General features: G+C 74.9%; 1 protein-coding gene across 21 annotated transcripts in view; it reads right to left on the minus strand.

Moving 5' to 3' along the window:
- The window catches only part of PLEC (plectin), a 198,268-nt gene that overhangs the window by 57,052 nt on the left and 122,901 nt on the right, over positions 1-18,315 (minus strand). For 9 of the 21 annotated variants that reach the window (XM_089775873.1, XM_089775877.1, XM_089775883.1 and 6 more), the window contains 5 exons: positions 17,236-17,250; positions 6,320-6,409; positions 6,044-6,079; positions 3,313-3,390; positions 2,538-2,630 (listed from right to left, as the gene is read on the minus strand). In XM_089775873.1, coding sequence (XP_089631999.1) covers positions 2,538-2,630; positions 3,313-3,390; positions 6,044-6,079; positions 6,320-6,409; positions 17,236-17,250 — 312 coding nt within the window. The remainder of the gene's footprint in view (positions 1-2,537; positions 2,631-3,312; positions 3,391-6,043; positions 6,080-6,319; positions 6,410-17,235; positions 17,251-18,315) is intronic. The other 12 variants (XM_089775874.1, XM_089775886.1, XM_089775884.1 and 9 more) reach the window with 3 other exon arrangements.

The raw sequence follows: 18,315 nt of genomic DNA on the forward strand, positions 1-18,315 counted from the left end.
CCCCAGGCGCCCCTCTCAGAGTGGGCGTGCCTCAGTTTCCCCTGCACGCAAGGGAGCGCGAGACCCCAGAGGGCAGGCAGGGTGCTGGAGCCGAGGAGGGGTGGTACGCCCCCCCGGCACTGTGGAACCGCAGCAGGCCCAGGCGCCTGGGCCCCGAGGGGAAGGGGCGTGAGGGGGCGGCTGCTGCGTGGGCCTTGCAGGGAGCCAGGCCCTGGCTCCGACATACCGCCATGCCCTCCTGCTTCCTGCGTCCCGCCCACCCTGGGAGGAGCTGCGCAGGGATGATCCCAGGCCCCCGCCCGCTGAGCTGCAAAGCTCCCAGGAGCCCGGGGGGCTGCGGGCACCGAGGGCGAGCTCCTCTCAGCGCACAGCCCGGGACTCCCTGCCCCCAGCCCAGGGCCCAGGGGGCTGCGGGCGCTGGGCTCAGACTCCCAACCCTGGAGCACAGGGCGCCTGACCAGCAGCCAGCTCTGCCCGCGCCCCCAGCCCTCCTGCTGCCAGCCAAAGGCGCCAGACAGCCCCTGCGCCTGGCCGGCTTCCTGGCACCCTCTGCTGCCCGGCCTGGTCCCGCTCTCCCCTCCCGGAGCACCAGGACTCCAGTGTCCGAGCTCAGCTCTGAGCCACCCCTCCTGCCCACGCCCGGCACCACGAGCCGCAGTGTCAGAGCCCGGCCAAGGGCAGCGCGAGCCGCACCAGGGTGCTCGCCTGCGGGGCCACGCCCGGCTCCAGGCACCCGCGCAGTGCGCCAGGCGGCACGTGGCAGGCCAGGAACCCGGTGCCCGGGGCAGCTCCTCTGGCTCCTGCCCTCGGGGACAGGGAAGGGCTGGGGCTGGCTGGCGGGGTGGGCACAGGTGCCCGTGTGTCTGAGTCACCCCGGCTGCCAGACCCTGCCCTGGGGCTAAGCCTGGCCGGAGGAGCGGGTGACCCAGCCTCCGAAAGCTGCCCCTCCTGCAGAGGCCAAGGGGCATGGCCCAGCTGGCAGCTCCAGGGGCCGGCTCGCCCGAGTGCCAGGCAGGGAGAGGTAGCAAGGGGGTTTCTGCGGCCAGCCACCCTGAGGCGCAGCCCCCCCCACGCTCAGGGCCAGGGTGCCGGCCGGGAGACCCCTGCCCCAGCGGGCCCCAGGCACCGGCTCCGGGCACAGAGCTCGAGCTGGGCCAAGGACAGCGGGTGCCAGCCTGTGGTCTGGCCGGGCTGCGCAGCCTCCTAGGATCAGGGCCTGGCTTCCCCCCGTCCGGCTGGGCTGGCCCTTGGGGTGCGGCCGCAGGGCTGCTTGGGGCGAGCCGGCAGGACTCGCTTCACGCTCGCTGGGGCCCGGCTCCAAGTTCAGAGCCGCCAGCCCCCCACCCTGCGCCCAGGACCCCGAGTCCCGGAGGGGCCTGACCCTGGACGCCCGGCGTGGGCGCCTGCTTCCCGGCCTTTGCTGGGGGGCCCCGGCGCTGGCGAAGACCCGCGGAGGAAGGTCCCGCGGGAGCCCGAGGAGTGATAGAGAGGGAGGAGCAAGGAGCCCCCTGGCCTCGCCCCACGGTCCTGCCCCACTGCGCCCCTGCAGGGCCGCCCTGCCCAGCCCAAAGCCCCATGGCAGCCAGTGAACTGGGAGCTCCAGCCAGGGTCTTGGCCAGCAGGGGCGCTGTGGGGGGCAGGGCGGGGGACTGGCTGCGGGGCGCGGGGCGGGGCGCTGGCTGCGGGGGGCAGGGCTGGGGGCTGGCTGCGGGGGGCAGGGCTGGGGGCTGGCTGCGGGGGGGCAGGGCGGGGGACTGGCTGCGGGGGGCAGGGCGGGGCGCCGGCCGAGGGGGGCGGGGGGCGGGGCGCCGGCCGAGGGGGGCGGGGGCGGGGCGCCGGCCGTGGGGGGCAGGGCGGGGTGCTGGCTGCGGGGCGTGGGGGGCGGGGCGCGGGCCGCGGGGCGGGGCGCTGGCTGAGGGGCGCGGGGGCGGAGCCGGCCGTGGGGGGCAGGGCAGGGTGTTGGCCGTGGGGGGCAGGGCAGGGTGTTGGCCGTGGGGGGCGGGGCGCCGGCCGTGGGGGGCGGGGCGGGGCGCCGGCCGTGGGGGGCGGGGCGGGGCGCGGGCCGCGGGGCGGGGCGCTGGCTGCGGGGCGCGGGGCGGGGCGCCGGCCGTGGGGGGCGGGGCAGGGTGCTGGCCGCGGGGCGCGGGGCGGGGCGCCGGCCGTGGGGGGCGGGGCGGGGCGCCGGCAGTGGGGGGCGGGGCGGGGTGCCGGCCGTGGGGGGCGGGGCGGGGCGCCGGCAGTGGGGGGCGGGGCGGGGTGCTGGCTGCGGGGGCGGGGCGGGGCGCCGGCCGTGGGGGGCGGGGCGGGGCGCCGGCAGTGGGGGGCGGGGCGGGGCGCCGGCAGTGGGGGGGCGGGGCGCCGGCGTGGGGGGGGGCGGGGCGGGGCGCCGGCCGTGGGGGGCGGGGCGGGGCGCCGGCCGTGGGGGCGGGGCGGGGCGCCGGCAGTGGGGGGCGGGGCGCCGGCCGTGGGGGGCGGGGCGGGGCGCCGGCCGTGGGGGGCGGGGCGGGGCGCCGGCCGTGGGGGCGGGGCAGACCCACCTGGAAGTGGAGGATGATGGTCCAGATGAGGCCCAGCGTGAGCTTGGGGTTGCCGTCGGCGATGTCGTCATTGCGGATGTTCACCAGCTTCACCTGCCCAGGCCGAGAGCCGCCGTCAGCCAGGGGCCGCCCCCCCGCCGAGCCCCCCGCCCCCCTCGCCGAACCCCCCCCCCCCCGCCGAGCCCCCCGCCGAGCCCCCCACCCCTCCCCCCACAGATCCCGCCCCTCCCCCAGCCCCCGCCGAGCCCCCCCGCCCCTCCCCCTCCCCCCGCCGAGCCTCCCGCCCCTGCCCCGCAGAGCCCCCCACCCCACCCCCCACAGATCCCGCCCCTCCCCCACCCTCCGCAGAGCCCTCCACCCCTCCCCCAGCCCCCCGCCGAGCCCCCCCCGCCCCTCCCCCTCCCCCCCCCCCGCAGAGCCCCCCACCCCACCCCCCACAGATCCCGCCCCTCCCCCACCCTCCGCAGAGCCCTCCACCCCTCCCCCAGCCCCCGCCGAGCCTCCCCGCCCCTCCCCCTCCCCCCGCCGAGCCTCCCGCCCCTGCCCCGCAGAGCCCCCCACCCCACCCCCCACAGATCCCGCCCCTCCCCCACCCTCCGCAGAGCCCTCCACCCCTCCCCCAGCCCCCGCCGAGCCTCCCCGCCCCTCCCCCTCCCCCCCCCTCCCCCCGCCGAGCCTCCCGCCCCTGCCCCGCAGAGCCCCCCACCCCACCCCCCACAGATCCCGCCCCTCCCCCAGCCCCAGGGATGCCCTCTGGTCTCAGTGGGGCTCTCACCTGCCGGTGCTTCAGGTAGTCCAGGGCGATCTGCACGTTCTGCAGCTTGTGGAAGCGCATGCGCCCCTTCTCGCGGGGCTGCAGAGAGAGGGGGGGTGAGCGGCCGGACCCCCCCCGGGCCCCCTCCCCCCCCAGCCAAACCGGGACCCGGCCTGGGCAGAAGCGGAGCAGGGCCCCCCCACACCGGGTGCAGCTGGAGGTGGCTCCGGCTGGGGAGCCCACTGGCTGGGGGTACGGCCGAGGGGCTCAGGCAGGCTCGCAGGGCTGCACACCGGGCACACCGAGGACGGGCCGCGGAGAAAGGCTGCAGAGAGCACCGGGGGGCAGAGAGCCGGGGGGAGATCGATCTAGGGGCCCGGGACGGGCAGAAAGCCGGGGGCCCGGGGGGGGCAGACAGAGAGCCGGGGGCCCGGGGGAGCAGACAGAGAGCCAGGAGTCCAGGGGGGCAGAAAGCCGGGGGCCCGGGGGGCAGGCAGAGAGCCGGGGGCCCGGGGGGCCAGGCAGAGAGCCGGGGGCCCGGGGGGGCGGGAGGCCGGGGGCCCGGGGGGGCAGACAGAGAGCCGGGGGCCCGGGGGGGCAGACAGAGAGCCGGGGGTCCAGGGGGGCAGAGAGCCGGGGGCCCAGGGGGGGGGGGCAGACAGAGAGCCAGGAGTCCAGGGGGGCAGAGAGCCGGGGGCCCGGGGGGGCAGGCAGAGAGCCGGGGGCCCGGGGGGGCAGGCAGAGAGCCGGGGGCCCGGGGGGGCAGACAGAGAGCCAGGAGTCCAGGGGGGCAGAGAGCCGGGGGTCCGGGGGGGCAGACAGAGAGCCGGGGGCCCGGGGGGGCAGGCAGAGAGCCGGGGGCCCGGGGGGGCAGACAGAGAGCCGGGGGCCCCGGGGCGGCAGGCAGAGAGCCAGGAGTCCAGGGGGGCAGAGAGCCGGGGGTCCGGGGGGGCAGACAGAGAGCCGGGGGCCCGGGGGGGCAGGCAGAGAGCCGGGGGCCCGGGGGGGCAGACAGAGAGCCAGGAGTCCAGGGGGGCAGAGAGCCGGGGGCCCGGGGGGGCAGGCAGAGAGCCGGGGGCCCGGGGGGGCAGGCAGGGAGCCGGGGGCCCGGGGGGGCAGAGAGCTGCCCACCCATTGCCCTGCAGATGCGAGGGCAGGGCCAGGAGGGGGCACATCCCCCCGGTGCCAGGCAGGGCCCCCTTCGCTGTCTCTGGCCGTGGGGCACATCTGTGGGGCCAGAAGCCTGCAGGAAGGGGCAGCGCAGGGGGTGTGGGGCTGGGCCCGGAAATCCTCCGCTCCCAGACGCTCCCACCGGGCCGGGAGGAAACGCGGGAACCAGACAATAGCCAGGAAAGTGCTGAGCTGGGCTGGGCTGGGCTGCTGCTTCCAGCTTCCTCCCGGCCCTGCCCCCCGGCCCTGCCTCCTGCCCCCCAGCCCTGCCCCCCGGCCCCAAGGCAGGGCCCTACTGGCCAGCCCCGGCCCTGGCCCCCGGCCCTGCCTCCTGCCCCCCAGCCCCAAGGCAGGGCCCTACTGGCCAGCCCCAGTCCTGCCCCCAGCTCTGCCTCCTGCCCCCCAGCCCTGCCCCCCCGGCCCCAAGGCAGGGCCCTACTGGCCAGCCCCGGCCCTGGCCCCCGGCCCTGCCTCCTGCCCCCCAGCCCCAAGGCAGGGCCCTACTGGCCAGCTCCGGTCCTGCCCCCAGCTCTGCCTCCTGCCCCCCGGCCCTGAGGCAGGGCCCTACCGGTCAGCCCCGGCCCCCCAGCCCTGCCTCCTGCCCTCTGGCCCTGCCCCCCCCAGCCCCAAGACAGGGCCCTACCGGTCAGCCCCAGCCCTGCCCCCCAGCTCTGCCTCCTGCCCCCCAGCCCTGCCCCCCCCCCAGCACCTGTCCTGCACACAAGGACCCGGCGCGCCCACCCCAGCCCTGCTACAGACAATGCAGGAATTCGGGGCACTGCAGCCCCCCCCTGTTTCCCCCAGCCCAGCGCCCCCTGCCAGGCCCCCCCCCCCACTCCCCCTAGCCCAGCACCCCCTGCCAGGCCCCCCCCCGCTTCCCCCAGCCCAGCGCCCCCAGCCAGGCCCCCCCCACTCCCCCTAGCCCAGCACCCCCTGCCAGGATCCCCCTGCTCCCCACAGCCCAGCGCCCCCTGCCAGGCCCCCCCGCTCCCCCCAGCCCAGCGCCCCCCAGCCAGGCCCCCCCCCCACTCCCCCTAGCCCAGCACCCCCTGCCAGGATCCCCCTGCTCCCCCCACAGCCCAGCACCCCCCCCCTGCCAGGATTCCCCCTGCTCCCCACAGCCCAGCGCCCCCAGCCAGGCCCCCCCCCCCACTCCCCCTAGCCCAGCACCCCCTGCCAGGATCCCCTGCTCCCCACAGCCCAGCGCCCCCTGCCAGGCCCCCCCCGCTCCCCCCCCAGCCCAGTGCCCCCCCTGCCAGGCCCCCCCCCGCCCCCCGCCCCCACAGCCCAGCGCCCCCTGCCAGGCTCCCCCCCTGCTCAGGATTGGCCCAGCTCGCGGGGAGAGCGCCCCCTACAGGCCTCCGGGCCCAGGACAGGGCCCAGCAGACAAGCCCCCAACCAAGCAAGTTCCAGCTTCTGCTGGGACCCAGGCCCCCGGCCCGCAGACGCGCCGGGACCCCAGTGCGGGGGGCTCGGGGAGATCCCAGCCTGGCGCCCAAGGCCCAGCCCAGCCAATGGCAGGTGAGCAGCGGAGTTAGCAAAGCTCTGATTGGCTGGCGGGCGGGCGGGCGGAACCACTCACCAGCCGCGAGGTCCGGGCGGAGTCGCGCTCCCGGGGCTGCGAGAAGCGGAGCAGAGGAGGCAAAGGCAGAGCTCAGCAGGTCGAAGGAGCAGACAGTCCGGAGGGCGAAGGGTCGTTAGTGTGTTAGAGCCCGGGGCCCGGGGCCAGACTGGCTTCCCCGGGAGCTACAGCAAGCAAGTGGGGCCGTGGGGCGTGCGGGGCCAGCAGGGCAGGGGGCAGGGCTCCCGCCCCCAGGGCCGACCCTGCTCCGGTGCGCCGGGCCGGGGCCCCACCTACCAGGGTGTCCCCCGAGAGCACCTCCAGCAGCGAGATGAGGTTGTGGCCATCGCGCAGATCCTCGTACAGGTCGCTGACATGGCGCTGGGCCTGCAGGGACGAAGGAGCCGTTAATGGGGCACAGCCAGGGCGAGAGCCGGGGGGACGTGTGGGGCGAGGAGTGGGGCGGGGCACGGCGCGGGGCGAGAGCCGGGGGGACGTGTGGGGCGCGGGGCGAGGAGTGGGGCGGGGCACGGGGCGGGGCGAGAGCCGGGGGGACGTGTGGGGCGCGGGGCGAGGAGTGGGGCGGGGCACGGGGCGGGGCGGAGCCGGGGGAGAGCCGGGGGGGACATGTGGGGCGAGGAGTGGGGCGGGGCACGGCGCGGGGCGAGAGCCGGGGGGACGTGTGGGGCGCGGGGCGAGGAGTCGGGGCGGGGCACGGCGCGGGGCGAGAGCCGGGGGGACGTGTGGGGCGCGGGGCGAGGAGTGGGGCGGGGCACGGGGCGGGGCGAGAGCCGGGGGGACGTGTGGGGCGCGGGGTGAGGAGTGGGGCGGTGCACGGCGCGGGGCGAGAGCCGGGGGGACGTGGGGGGCACGGGGCGAGGAGTGGGGTGGGGCACGGCGCGGGGCGAGAGCCGGGGGGACATGTGGGGCGCAGAGTGAGGAGTGGGGTGGGGCATGGCGCGGGGCGAGAGTCGGGGGGACGTGGGGGGCGGGACACGGGGTGGGGTGAGGTGTGGGGTGAGGAATGGGGCGGGGCACAGGGTGGGGTGAGGCGTGGGGTGAGATGCAGCGCGACGTGTGGGGCTAGGCATGAGGTGCGACGTGTGGGGCTAGGCATGGGGTGAGATGTGTGGGGCGAGATGACGTGAGGTGAGATGCGGCGTGATGTGGGGCGGGGCGCAGGGCGAGAGGCGGCGTGACACGTGGGGCGGGGCAGGGGGAGGTGGCGTGACATGCGGCGGGGCGGGGCAGGGGGAGGCGGCGTGACACGCGGGGCGGGGCGGGGGGAGGCGGCGTGACACGCGGGGCGGGGCGGGGGGAGGCGGCGTGACACGTGGGGCGGGGCGGGGGAGGCGGCGTGACATGCGGCGGGGCGGGGCAGGGGGAGGCGGCGTGACACGTGGGGCGGGGCGGGGGAGGCGGCGTGACACGTGGGGCGGGGCGGGGGAGGCGGCGTGACACGTGGGGCGGGGCGGGGGGAGGCGGCGTGACACGTGGGGCGGGGCGGGGGGAGGCGGCGTGACACGCGGGGCGGGGCGGGGGGAGGCGGCGTGACACGGGGGGGGGGGGGGGGGCGGCGTGGGCGGGGGGGGCGGGCGGGGGGGCGAGGCGGGGCAGGGGGAGGCGGCGTGACACGTGGGGCGGGGCGGGGGGAGGCGGCGTGACACGTGGGGCGGGGCGGGGGGGAGGCGGCGTGACACGTGGGGCGGGGCGGGGGGAGGCGGCATGACACGTGGGGCGGGGCGGGGGGGGGGAGGCGGCGTGACACGTGGGGCGGGGCGGGGCGGGGGGAGGCGGTGTGACACGTGGGGCGGGGCAGGGGGAGGCGGCGTGACACGCGGGGCGGGGCGGGGGGAGGCGGCGTGACACGTGGGGCGGGGCGGGGCAGGGGGAGGCGGCGTGACACGTGGGGTGGGGCGGGGCAGGGGGAGGTGGCGTGACACGTGGGGCGGGGCGGGGGAGGCGGCGTGACACGTGGGGTGGGGCGGGGGGAGGCGGCGTGACACGTGGGGCGGGGCGGGGGGAGGCGGCGTGACACGTGGGGTGGGGCGGGGGGAGGCGGCGTGACACGTGGGGTGGGGGGAGGCGGGGGGAGGCGGCGTGACACGTGGGGCGGGGGGAGGCGGGGGGAGGCGGCGTGACACGTGGGGCGGGGCGGGGGGAGGCGGCGTGACACGTGGGGCGGGGCGGGGCAGGGGGAGGCGGCGTGACACGTGGGGCAGGGCGGGGGGAGGCGGCGTGACACGTGGGGCGGGGCGGGGCGGGGGGGAGGCGGCGTGACGCGGGGCGGGGGGAGGCGGCGTGACACGCGGGGCGGGGGAGGCGGCGTGACACGTGGGGCGGGGCGGGGCGGGGGAGGCGGCGTGACACGTGGGGCGGGGCGGGGGGAGGCGGCGTGACACGTGGGGTGGGGCGGGGGGAGGTGGCGTGACACGTGGGGCGGGGCGGGGGAGGCGGCGTGACACGCGGGGCGGGGCGGGGCGGGGGGAGGCGGCGTGACACGTGGGGGGGGCGGGGCGGGGGGAGGCGGCGTGACACGTGGGGCGGGGCGGGGGGAGGCGGCGTGACACGTGGGGCGGGGCGGGGCGGGGGAGGCGGCGTGACACGTGGGGCGGGGCGGGGCGGGGGGAGGCGGCGTGACACGTGGGGCGGGGCGGGGGGAGGCGGCGTGACACGTGGGGCGGGGCGGGGGCGGGGGGGGGGGGAGGCGGCGTGACACGTGGGGCGGGGGGAGGCGGGGGAGGCGCGTGACACGTGGGGCGGGGGGAGGCGGGGGGAGGCGGCGTGACACGTGGGGCGGGGCGGGGGGAGGCGGCGTGACACGTGGGGCGGGGCGGGGCAGGGGGAGGCGGCGTGACACGTGGGGCAGGGCGGGGGGAGGCGGCGTGACACGTGGGGCGGGGCGGGGCGGGGGGGGAGGCGGCGTGACACGCGGGGCGGGGGAGGCGGCGTGACACGTGGGGCGGGGGAGGCGGCGTGACACGTGGGGCGGGGCGGGGCGGGGGGAGGCGGCGTGACACATGGGGCGGGGCGGGGGGAGGCGGCGTGACACGTGGGGTGGGGCGGGGGGAGGTGGCGTGACACGTGGGGCGGGGCAGGGGGAGGCGGCGTGACACGCGGGGCGGGGCGGGGGGAGGCGGCGTCACACGTGGGGTGGGGCGGGGCGGGGGGAGGCGGCGTGACACGTGGGGCGGGGCAGGGGGAGGCGGCGTGACACGGGGGGCGGGGCGGGGCGGGGGGAGGCGGCGTGACACGTGGGGTGGGGCGGGGGGAGGCGGCGTGACACGTGGGGCGGGGCGGGGGGAGGCGGCGTGACACGTGGGGCGGGGCGGGGGGAGGCGGCGTGACACGTGGGGCGGGGCGGGGGGAGGCGGCGTGACACGTGGGGCGGGGCAGGGGGAGGCGGCGTGACACGTGGGGCGGGGCGGGGGGAGGCGGCGTGACACGTGGGGCGGGGCGGGGGGAGGCGGCGTGACACGTGGGGCGGGGCGGGGGGAGGCGGCGTGACACGTGGGGCGGGGCGGGGCGGGGGGAGGCGGCGTGACACGTGGGGCGGGGCGGGGGGAGGCGGGCTGGCCTGGAAGGGGCGCCGTGGGGAGCCGGCCACACTCCCCGGCAGGCCCTGCACACGCGCCCGGCAGGGGTGGGACCGGCCCAGCTGCGCCCGCTGCCCGCCCCGCCGGACACACGGGGAGGGGGGGCTCTAGAGCCGGGGAAGCCAGTGCCCCCCCCAGCCTCTGCTCTGGGAGAGCCCCACGCGGCCTAGCCCCTTCCTGGGCCGGGGGTGCAGGGCCCGGCCGGGAGCACCCCACGGGCTCGGGAGCTGGTGCCCGCCCGAGGCTGCGCTGCCTGGAGGGCTCCGGCCCCAAGCTGCAGGGGCTCTGCTGGAACCAGGCGGGGGCTGGCGCCAGCCTTGCAGGAGGGACGACTGGACCCGGGGCCCGACTGATCCTGGGGGACAAGTGAGGCCAGGCCGGTCGGGGTGCGGGGCAGAGGCTCGGAGCGAGGGGCCGGAGGGGGCTCCGAGCAGAGAGCCCCGGGCAGCGCCCCCGCCCCTCGGAGCTGCCCAGCGGCCTCGTCCCGGCGCCGCGTGTGGCGGCTTTCGCCAGGGCCCGGAGGAGGGGGACGAGTCTGGCGACTGTGGGGCAGCGGAGGGGGGCGTAAAGAAAAGGCTGAGAGGAAAGTGCAGCCGGAGCCCCGGTCAGAGGCTGTGGAGGCGCCGGAGCAGGGGCGAGCCTGGCGCATTCCAGACACGCGTGCGCCCGGTTCTCCCTTCGCCGCAGCAGGGGCGGGCGCCGGGGACAGGGGGAGCCGCGTCCGTGCTCACAGCCGATGGGATCAGGGTGGAGGAGAAGCTGGCCCATCGGGGCTCCCCACCCCCCACGGGGCTGAGAGGGTCCCACTCGGTGTCGGGGCGGGACAGGAGGGGGAGGAAACGCAGCGGGCGGCGCACGAGCGTGTACAGATGGTCCCTGGGCGGGGTTCGGAGACAGGCCGGCTGCAGATCTGGCAGCCGGCTGGAAGGCCGGGGGGTGGGGCGGCCGGGGGTGGGGCGGCCCAGCCCCCCCTCTTCCCCGTCGTAGCCCAGGAGGTCTCTGCCAGGATCAGCCTCCGGCTCCGCGGGAGACCCCGCCGCCTGCACGCACACGGCTGGGTTGTGGCGCAGGGGCCCCATGAGGAGGTCTGCTCCCTGGGACCGGGTCGCCGAGAACAGCTTCCCGGTCTGGAGGAGTCTCGCAGAGGCCCTGGGGTGGAGGAAAAGGGCTGCCGGTCGGATCGGGGCCTGGAGGTGGCGGAGGAAGGCGCACCAACGCGCTCCATGCCAGATTCCCTGCACCATCCAGGAGTCTGCGGGGCCTGGAGGCGGCGGAGGAAGGCGCACCAACGCACTCCATGCCAGATTCCCTGCACCATCCAGGAGTCTGCGGGGCCTGGAGGCGGCGGAGGAAGGCGCACCAACGCGCTCCATGCCAGATTCCCTGCACCATCCAGGAGTCTCTGCGGGGCCTGGAGGTGGCGGAGGAAGGCGCACCAACGCGCTCCATGCCAGATTCCCTGCACCATCCAGGAGTCTCTGCAGGGCCTGGAGGTGGCGGAGGAAGGCGCACCAACGCGCTCCATGCCAGATTCCCTGCACCATCCAGGAGTCTCTGCAGGGCCTGGAGGTGGCGGAGGAAGGCGCACCAACGCGCTCCATGCCAGATTCCCTGCACCATCCAGGAGTCTCTGCAGGGCCTGGAGGCGGCGGAGGAAGGCGCACCAACGCGCTCCATGCCAGATTCCCTGCACCATCCAGGAGTCTGCAGGGCCTGGAGGCGGCGGAGGAAGGCGCACCAACGCGCTCCATGCCAGATTCCCTGCACCATCCAGGAGTCTGTGGGGCCTGGAGGCGGCGGAGGAAGGCGCACCAACGCGCTCCATGCCGGATTCCCTGCACCATCCAGGAGTCTGCGGGGCCTGGAGGCGGCGGAGGAAGGCGCACCAACGCGCTCCATGCCAGATTCCCTGCACCATCCAGGAGTCTCTGCGGGGCCTGGAGGTGGCGGAGGAAGGCGCACCAACGCGCTCCATGCCAGATTCCCTGCACCATCCAGGAGTCTCTGCAGGGCCTGGAGGTGGCGGAGGAAGGCGCACCAACGCGCTCCATGCCAGATTCCCTGCACCATCCAGGAGTCTGCGGGGCCTGGAGGTGGCGGAGGAAGGCGCACCAACGCGCTCCATGCCAGATTCCCTGCACCATCCAGGAGTCTCTGCAGGGCCTGGAGGTGGCGGAGGAGGGCGCACCAACGCGCTCCATGCCAGATTCCCTGCACCATCCAGGAGTCTGCGGGGCCTGGAGGTGGCGGAGGAAGGCGCACCAACGCGCTCCATGCCAGATTCCCTGCACCATCCAGGAGTCTGCGGGGCCTGGAGGTGGCGGAGGAAGGTGCACCAACGCGCTCCATGCCAGATTCCCTGCACCATCCAGGAGTCTGCGGGGCCTGGAGGTGGCGGAGGAAGGCGCACCAACACGCTCCATGCCAGATTCCCTGCACCATCCAGGAGTCTCTGCGGGGCCTGGAGGTGGCGGAGGAAGGCGCACCAACGCGCTCCATGCCAGATTCCCTGCACCATCCAGGAGTCTCTGCGGGGCCTGGAGGTGGCGGAGGAAGGCGCACCAACGCGCTCCATGCCAGATTCCCTGCACCATCCAGGAGTCTGCAGGGCCTGGAGGTGGCGGAGGAAGGCGCACCAACACGCTCCATGCCAGATTCCCTGCACCATCCAGGAGTCTCTGCGGGGCCTGGAGGTGGCGGAGGAAGGCGCACCAACGCGCTCCATGCCAGATTCCCTGCACCATCCAGGAGTCTCTGCGGGGCCTGGAGGTGGCGGAGGAAGGCGCACCAACGCGCTCCATGCCAGATTCCCTGCACCATCCAGGAGTCTCTGCAGGGCCTGGAGGTGGCGGAGGAAGGCGCACCAACGCGCTCCATGCCAGATTCCCTGCACCATCCACGAGTCTCTGCAGGGCCTGGAGGTGGCGGAGGAAGGCGCACCAACGCGCTCCATGCCAGATTCCCTGCACCATCCAGGAGTCTGCAGGGCCTGGAGGTGGCGGAGGAGGGCGCACCAACGCGCTCCATGCCAGATTCCCTGCACCATCCAGGAGTCTGCAGGGCCTGGAGGTGGCGGAGGAGGGCGCACCAACGCGCTCCATGCCAGATTCCCTGCACCATCCAGGAGTCTCTGCAGGGCCTCGGAGGTGGCGGAGGAAGGCGCACCAACGCGCTCCATGCCAGATTCCCTGCACCATCCAGGAGTCTCTGCGGGGCCTGGAGGCGGCGGAGGAAGGCGCACCAACGCGCTCCATGCCAGATTCCCTGCACCATCCAGGAGTCTGCGGGGCCTGGAGGCGGCGGAGGAAGGCGCACCAACGCGCTCCATGCCAGATTCCCTGCACCATCCAGGAGTCTCTGCAGGGCCTGGAGGTGGCGGAGGAAGGCGCACCAACGCGCTCCATGCCAGATTCCCTGCACCATCCAGGAGTCTCTGCAGGGCCTGGAGGTGGCGGAGGAAGGCGCACCAACGCGCTCCATGCCAGATTCCCTGCACCATCCAGGAGTCTGCAGGGCCTGGAGGTGGCGGAGGAAGGCGCACCAACGCGCTCCATGCCAGATTCCCTGCACCATCCAGGAGTCTGCAGGGCCTGGAGGTGGCAGAGGAAGGCGCACCAACGCGCTCCATGCCAGATTCCCTGCACCATCCAGGAGTCTGCAGGGCCTGGAGGTGGCGGAGGAAGGCGCACCAACGCACTCCATGCCAGATTCCCTGCACCATCCAGGAGTCTGCGGGGCCTGGAGGTGGTGGAGGAAGGCGCACCAACGCGCTCCATGCCAGATTCCCTGCACCATCCAGGAGTCTGCAGGGCCTGGAGGTGGCGGAGGAAGGCGCACCAACGCGCTCCATGCCAGATTCCCTGCACCATCCAGGAGTCTGCGGGGCCTGGAGGTGGCGGAGGAAGGCGCACCACCAACGCGCTCCATGCCAGATTCCCTGCACCATCCAGGAGTCTGCAGGGCCTGGAGACGGCGGAGGAAGGCGCACCAACGCGCTCCATGCCGGATTCCCTGCACCATCCAGGAGTCTCTGCAGGGCCTGGAGGTGGCGGAGGAAGGCGCACCAACGCGCTCCATGCCCAGATTCCCTGCACCATCCAGGAGTCTGCGGGGCCTGGAGGTGGCGGAGGAAGGCGCACCAACGCGCTCCATGCCAGATTCCCTGCACCATCCAGGAGTCTCTGCAGGGCCTGGAGGTGGCGGAGGAAGGCGCACCAACGCGCTCCATGCCAGATTCCCTGCACCATCCAGGAGTCTCTGCAGGGCCTGGAGGTGGCGGAGGAAGGCGCACCAACGCGCTCCATGCCAGATTCCCTGCACCATCCAGGAGTCTCTGCAGGGCCTGGAGGTGGCGGAGGAAGGCGCACCAACGCGCTCCATGCCAGATTCCCTGCACCATCCAGGAGTCTCTGCGGGGCCTGGAGGCGGCGGAGGAAGGCGCACCAACGCGCTCCATGCCAGATTCCCTGCACCATCCAGGAGTCTCTGCGGGGCCTGGAGGCGGCGGAGGAAGGCGCACCAACGCGCTCCATGCCAGATTCCCTGCACCATCCAGGAGTCTCTGCAGGGCCTGGAGGTGGCGGAGGAAGGCGCACCAACGCGCTCCATGCCAGATTCCCTGCACCATCCAGGAGTCTGCAGGGCCTGGAGGTGGCAGAGGAAGGCGCACCAACGCGCTCCATGCCAGATTCCCTGCACCATCCAGGAGTCTGCAGGGCCTGGAGGTGGCGGAGGAAGGCGCACCAACGCACTCCATGCCAGATTCCCTGCACCATCCAGGAGTCTGCGGGGCCTGGAGGTGGTGGAGGAAGGCGCACCAACGCGCTCCATGCCAGATTCCCTGCACCATCCAGGAGTCTGCAGGGCCTGGAGACGGCGGAGGAAGGCGCACCAACGCGCTCCATGCCGGATTCCCTGCACCATCCAGGAGTCTCTGCAGGGCCTGGAGGTGGCGGAGGAAGGCGCACCAACGCGCTCCATGCCAGATTCCCTGCACCATCCAGGAGTCTCTGCGGGGCCTGGAGGTGGCGGAGGAAGGCGCACCAACGCGCTCCATGCCAGATTCCCTGCACCATCCAGGAGTCTGCGGGGCCTGGAGGTGGCGGAGGAAGGCGCACCAACGCGCTCCATGCCAGATTCCCTGCACCATCCAGGAGTCTCTGCAGGGCCTGGAGGTGGCGGAGGAAGGCGCACCAACGCGCTCCATGCCAGATTCCCTGCACCATCCAGGAGTCTCTGCAGGGCCTGGAGGTGGCGGAGGAAGGCGCACCAACGCGCTCCATGCCAGATTCCCTGCACCATCCAGGAGTCTCTGCAGGGCCTGGAGGTGGCGGAGGAAGGCGCACCAACGCGCTCCATGCCAGATTCCCTGCACCATCCAGGAGTCTCTGCAGGGCCTGGAGGTGGCGGAGGAAGGCGCACCAACGCGCTCCATGCCAGATTCCCTGCACCATCCAGGAGTCTCTGCAGGGCCTGGAGGTGGCGGAGGAAGGCGCACCAACGCGCTCCATGCCAGATTCCCTGCACCATCCAGGAGTCTCTGCAGGGCCTGGAGGTGGCGGAGGAAGGCGCACCAACGCGCTCCATGCCAGATTCCCTGCACCATCCAGGAGTCTCTGCAGGGCCTGGAGGTGGCGGAGGAAGGCGCACCAACGCGCTCCATGCCAGATTCCCTGCACCATCCAGGAGTCTGCAGGGCCTGGAGGTGGCGGAGGAAGGCGCACCAACGCGCTCCATGCCAGATTCCCTGCACCATCCAGGAGTCTGCAGGGCCTGGAGGTGGCGGAGGAAGGCGCACCAACGCGCTCCATGCCAGATTCCCTGCACCATCCAGGAGTCTGCGGGGCCTGGAGGCGGCGGAGGAAGGCGCACCAACGCGCTCCATGCCAGATTCCCTGCACCATCCACGAGTCTCTGCAGGGCCTGGAGGTGGCGGAGGAAGGCGCACCAACGCGCTCCATGCCAGATTCCCTGCACCATCCAGGAGTCTCTGCAGGGCCTGGAGGTGGCGGAGGAAGGCGCACCAACGCGCTCCATGCCAGATTCCCTGCACCATCCAGGAGTCTGCAGGGCCTGGAGGTGGCGGAGGAAGGCGCACCAACGCGCTCCATGCCAGATTCCCTGCACCATCCAGGAGTCTGCGGGGCCTGGAGGTGGCAGAGGAAGGCGCACCAACGCGCTCCATGCCAGATTCCCTGCACCATCCAGGAGTCTCTGCAGGGCCTGGAGGTGGCGGAGGAAGGCGCACCAACGCGCTCCATGCCAGATTCCCTGCACCATCCAGGAGTCTGCAGGGCCTGGAGGTGGCGGAGGAGGGCGCACCAACGCGCTCCATGCCAGATTCCCTGCACCATCCAGGAGTCTCTGCAGGGCCTGGAGGTGAGGGAGGGAAGGGCCACCAACGCGCTCCATGCCAGATTCCCTGCACCATCCAGGAGTCTGCAGGGCCTGGAGGTGGTGGAGGAAGGCGCACCAACGCGCTCCATGCCAGATTCCCTGCACCATCCAGGAGTCTGCAGGGCCTGGAGGTGGCGGAGGAAGGCGCACCAACGCGCTCCATGCCAGATTCCCTGCACCATCCAGGAGTCTCTGCAGGGCCTGGAGGTGGCGGAGGAAGGCGCACCAACGCGCTCCATGCCAGATTCCCTGCACCATCCAGGAGTCTGCAGGGCCTGGAGGTGGCGGAGGAAGGCGCACCAACGCGCTCCATGCCAGATTCCCTGCACCATCCAGGAGTCTGCGGGGCCTGGAGGTGGCGGAGGAAGGCGCACCAACGCGCTCCATGCCAGATTCCCTGCACCATCCAGGAGTCTCTGCGGGGCCTGGAGGTGGCGGAGGAAGGCGCACCAACGCGCTCCAGGCCAGATTCCCTGCACCATCCAGGAGTCTCTGCAGGGCCTGGAGGTGGCGGAGGAAGGCGCACCAACGCGCTCCATGCCAGATTCCCTGCACCATCCAGGAGTCTCTGCAGGGCCTGGAGGTGGCGGAGGAAGGCGCACCAACGCGCTCCATGCCAGATTCCCTGCACCATCCAGGAGTCTGCGGGGCCTGGAGGTGGCGGAGGAAGGCGCACCAACGCGCTCCATGCCAGATTCCCTGCACCATCCAGGAGTCTCTGCGGGGCCTGGAGGCGCGAGGTCCACACCTGGCTGCACATGCAGACCAGGCCCTGGCCCTCTCCTCCGGGGGAGACACAGGACCCCTGCGGAGACCCAGCGCAGGAGAGCTCCAGGGCTGGCCTCCGGAGCCTGGCCAGGACACTGGGGCTGGGCGCAGGGCGTGGAGCCGGAGCCAGAGCAGGGACAGGACCAGCTGGTCCCGCAGGGAGACACTGGAGCGGATTGAGGCTGGACAGCAGGAGACTTTCCCTGGGAGGGGAAGAACCTCCACCCGGGGGCGTAGGGCCCTGGCTGCGAGGGGACAAGTCCTGCTCTGGCTCTATGGCTCCTGGGCCCGCCCTGGGGCACCCTGCTGCTGAGCTGCGCTGGCCTGCCCAATCTGGGGGTGAAAGGTCAGCGCCCCCACCCCAGCCCAGCGGGCACCCACTCCAGGAGCCTGCCCCGGGCGCGGGCACAGCAGGGACACCGCACACCCATGCACAGGCTGGCATGCACCTACCTCCGCTCGCCAGTGCTGCCGGGGGCGGGGAGAGAGAGAGAGGGGGGTTAGGAGAAGGGGGCGTCACCTGGGGTCCAGCTCCCAGGAGACGTGGGGACGGTGGCCCCCCTCCCCCGCTCGGTGCGGCCCCCAGGAGCCTCGGCTGGGCCGGGCGTAGCCAAGGCAAGAGGGGCACCAGGCCCAGGGGCCCCCAGAACCTGCCCGAGGCAGGGCCGATCCCAGCTAATCCAGCCGAGACTGAAACCCCCCAGGGAACCCGGCCCAGGGCTCCCACCCGCCTAGGGCCAGAGCTTTCCCTAGCACTAGGGAGACGGCTGCTCCCGCCCCACACGGCGCTCAGCCCCTGGGTGCACCAGCCTGCACAGGCCCTGCCCCGGGAGCCGAGCGCAGAGCGCGGGGGCGGCAATTAGAGCTGGCCCGGGGCCGGCGCAGGCAGGCACACGCGCAGGCTGGCGGGGCACGCGGGCGGAGGAGCCAGGACCCGCAGCAGAGGCTGGGACGGAGGCAGCTCGCGCCCGTGCTCTGTCGGGTCCCTGCCCTCGGCCGGGCGTTACGGGGCGGGTCCCTGCCCTCGGCCGGGCGTTACGGGGCGGGTCCCTGCCCTCGGCCGGGCGTTTCGAGGCGGGTCCCTGCCCTCGGCCGGGCGTTTCGAGGCGGGTCCCTGCCCTCGGCCGGGCGTTACAGGCCGGGCGTTACGGGGCGGGTCCCTGCCCTCGGCCGGGCGTTACGGGCCGGGCATTACGGGGCGGGTCCCTGCCCTCGGCCGGGCTTTACGGGCCGGGTCCCTGCCCTCGGCCGGGCGTTACGGGGCGGGTCCCTGCCCTCGGCCGGGCGTTTCGAGGCGGGTCCCTGCCCTCGGCCGGGCGTTTCGAGGCGGGTCCCTGCCCTCGGCCGGGCGTTACAGGCCGGGCGTTACGGGGCGGGTCCCTGCCCTCGGCCGGGCGTTACGGGCCGGGCATTACGGGGCGGGTCCCTGCCCTCGGCCGGGCTTTACGGGCCGGGTCCCTGCCCTCGGCCGGGCGTTACGAGGCGGGTCCCTGCCCTCGGCCGGGCGTTACAGGCCGGGCGTTACGGGGCGGG

This window comes from Pelodiscus sinensis, chromosome 2, assembly GCF_052426305.1.
Source record: "Pelodiscus sinensis isolate ZL-2025 chromosome 2, ASM5242630v1, whole genome shotgun sequence".
Lineage (NCBI taxonomy): Eukaryota > Metazoa > Chordata > Testudines > Trionychidae > Pelodiscus > Pelodiscus sinensis.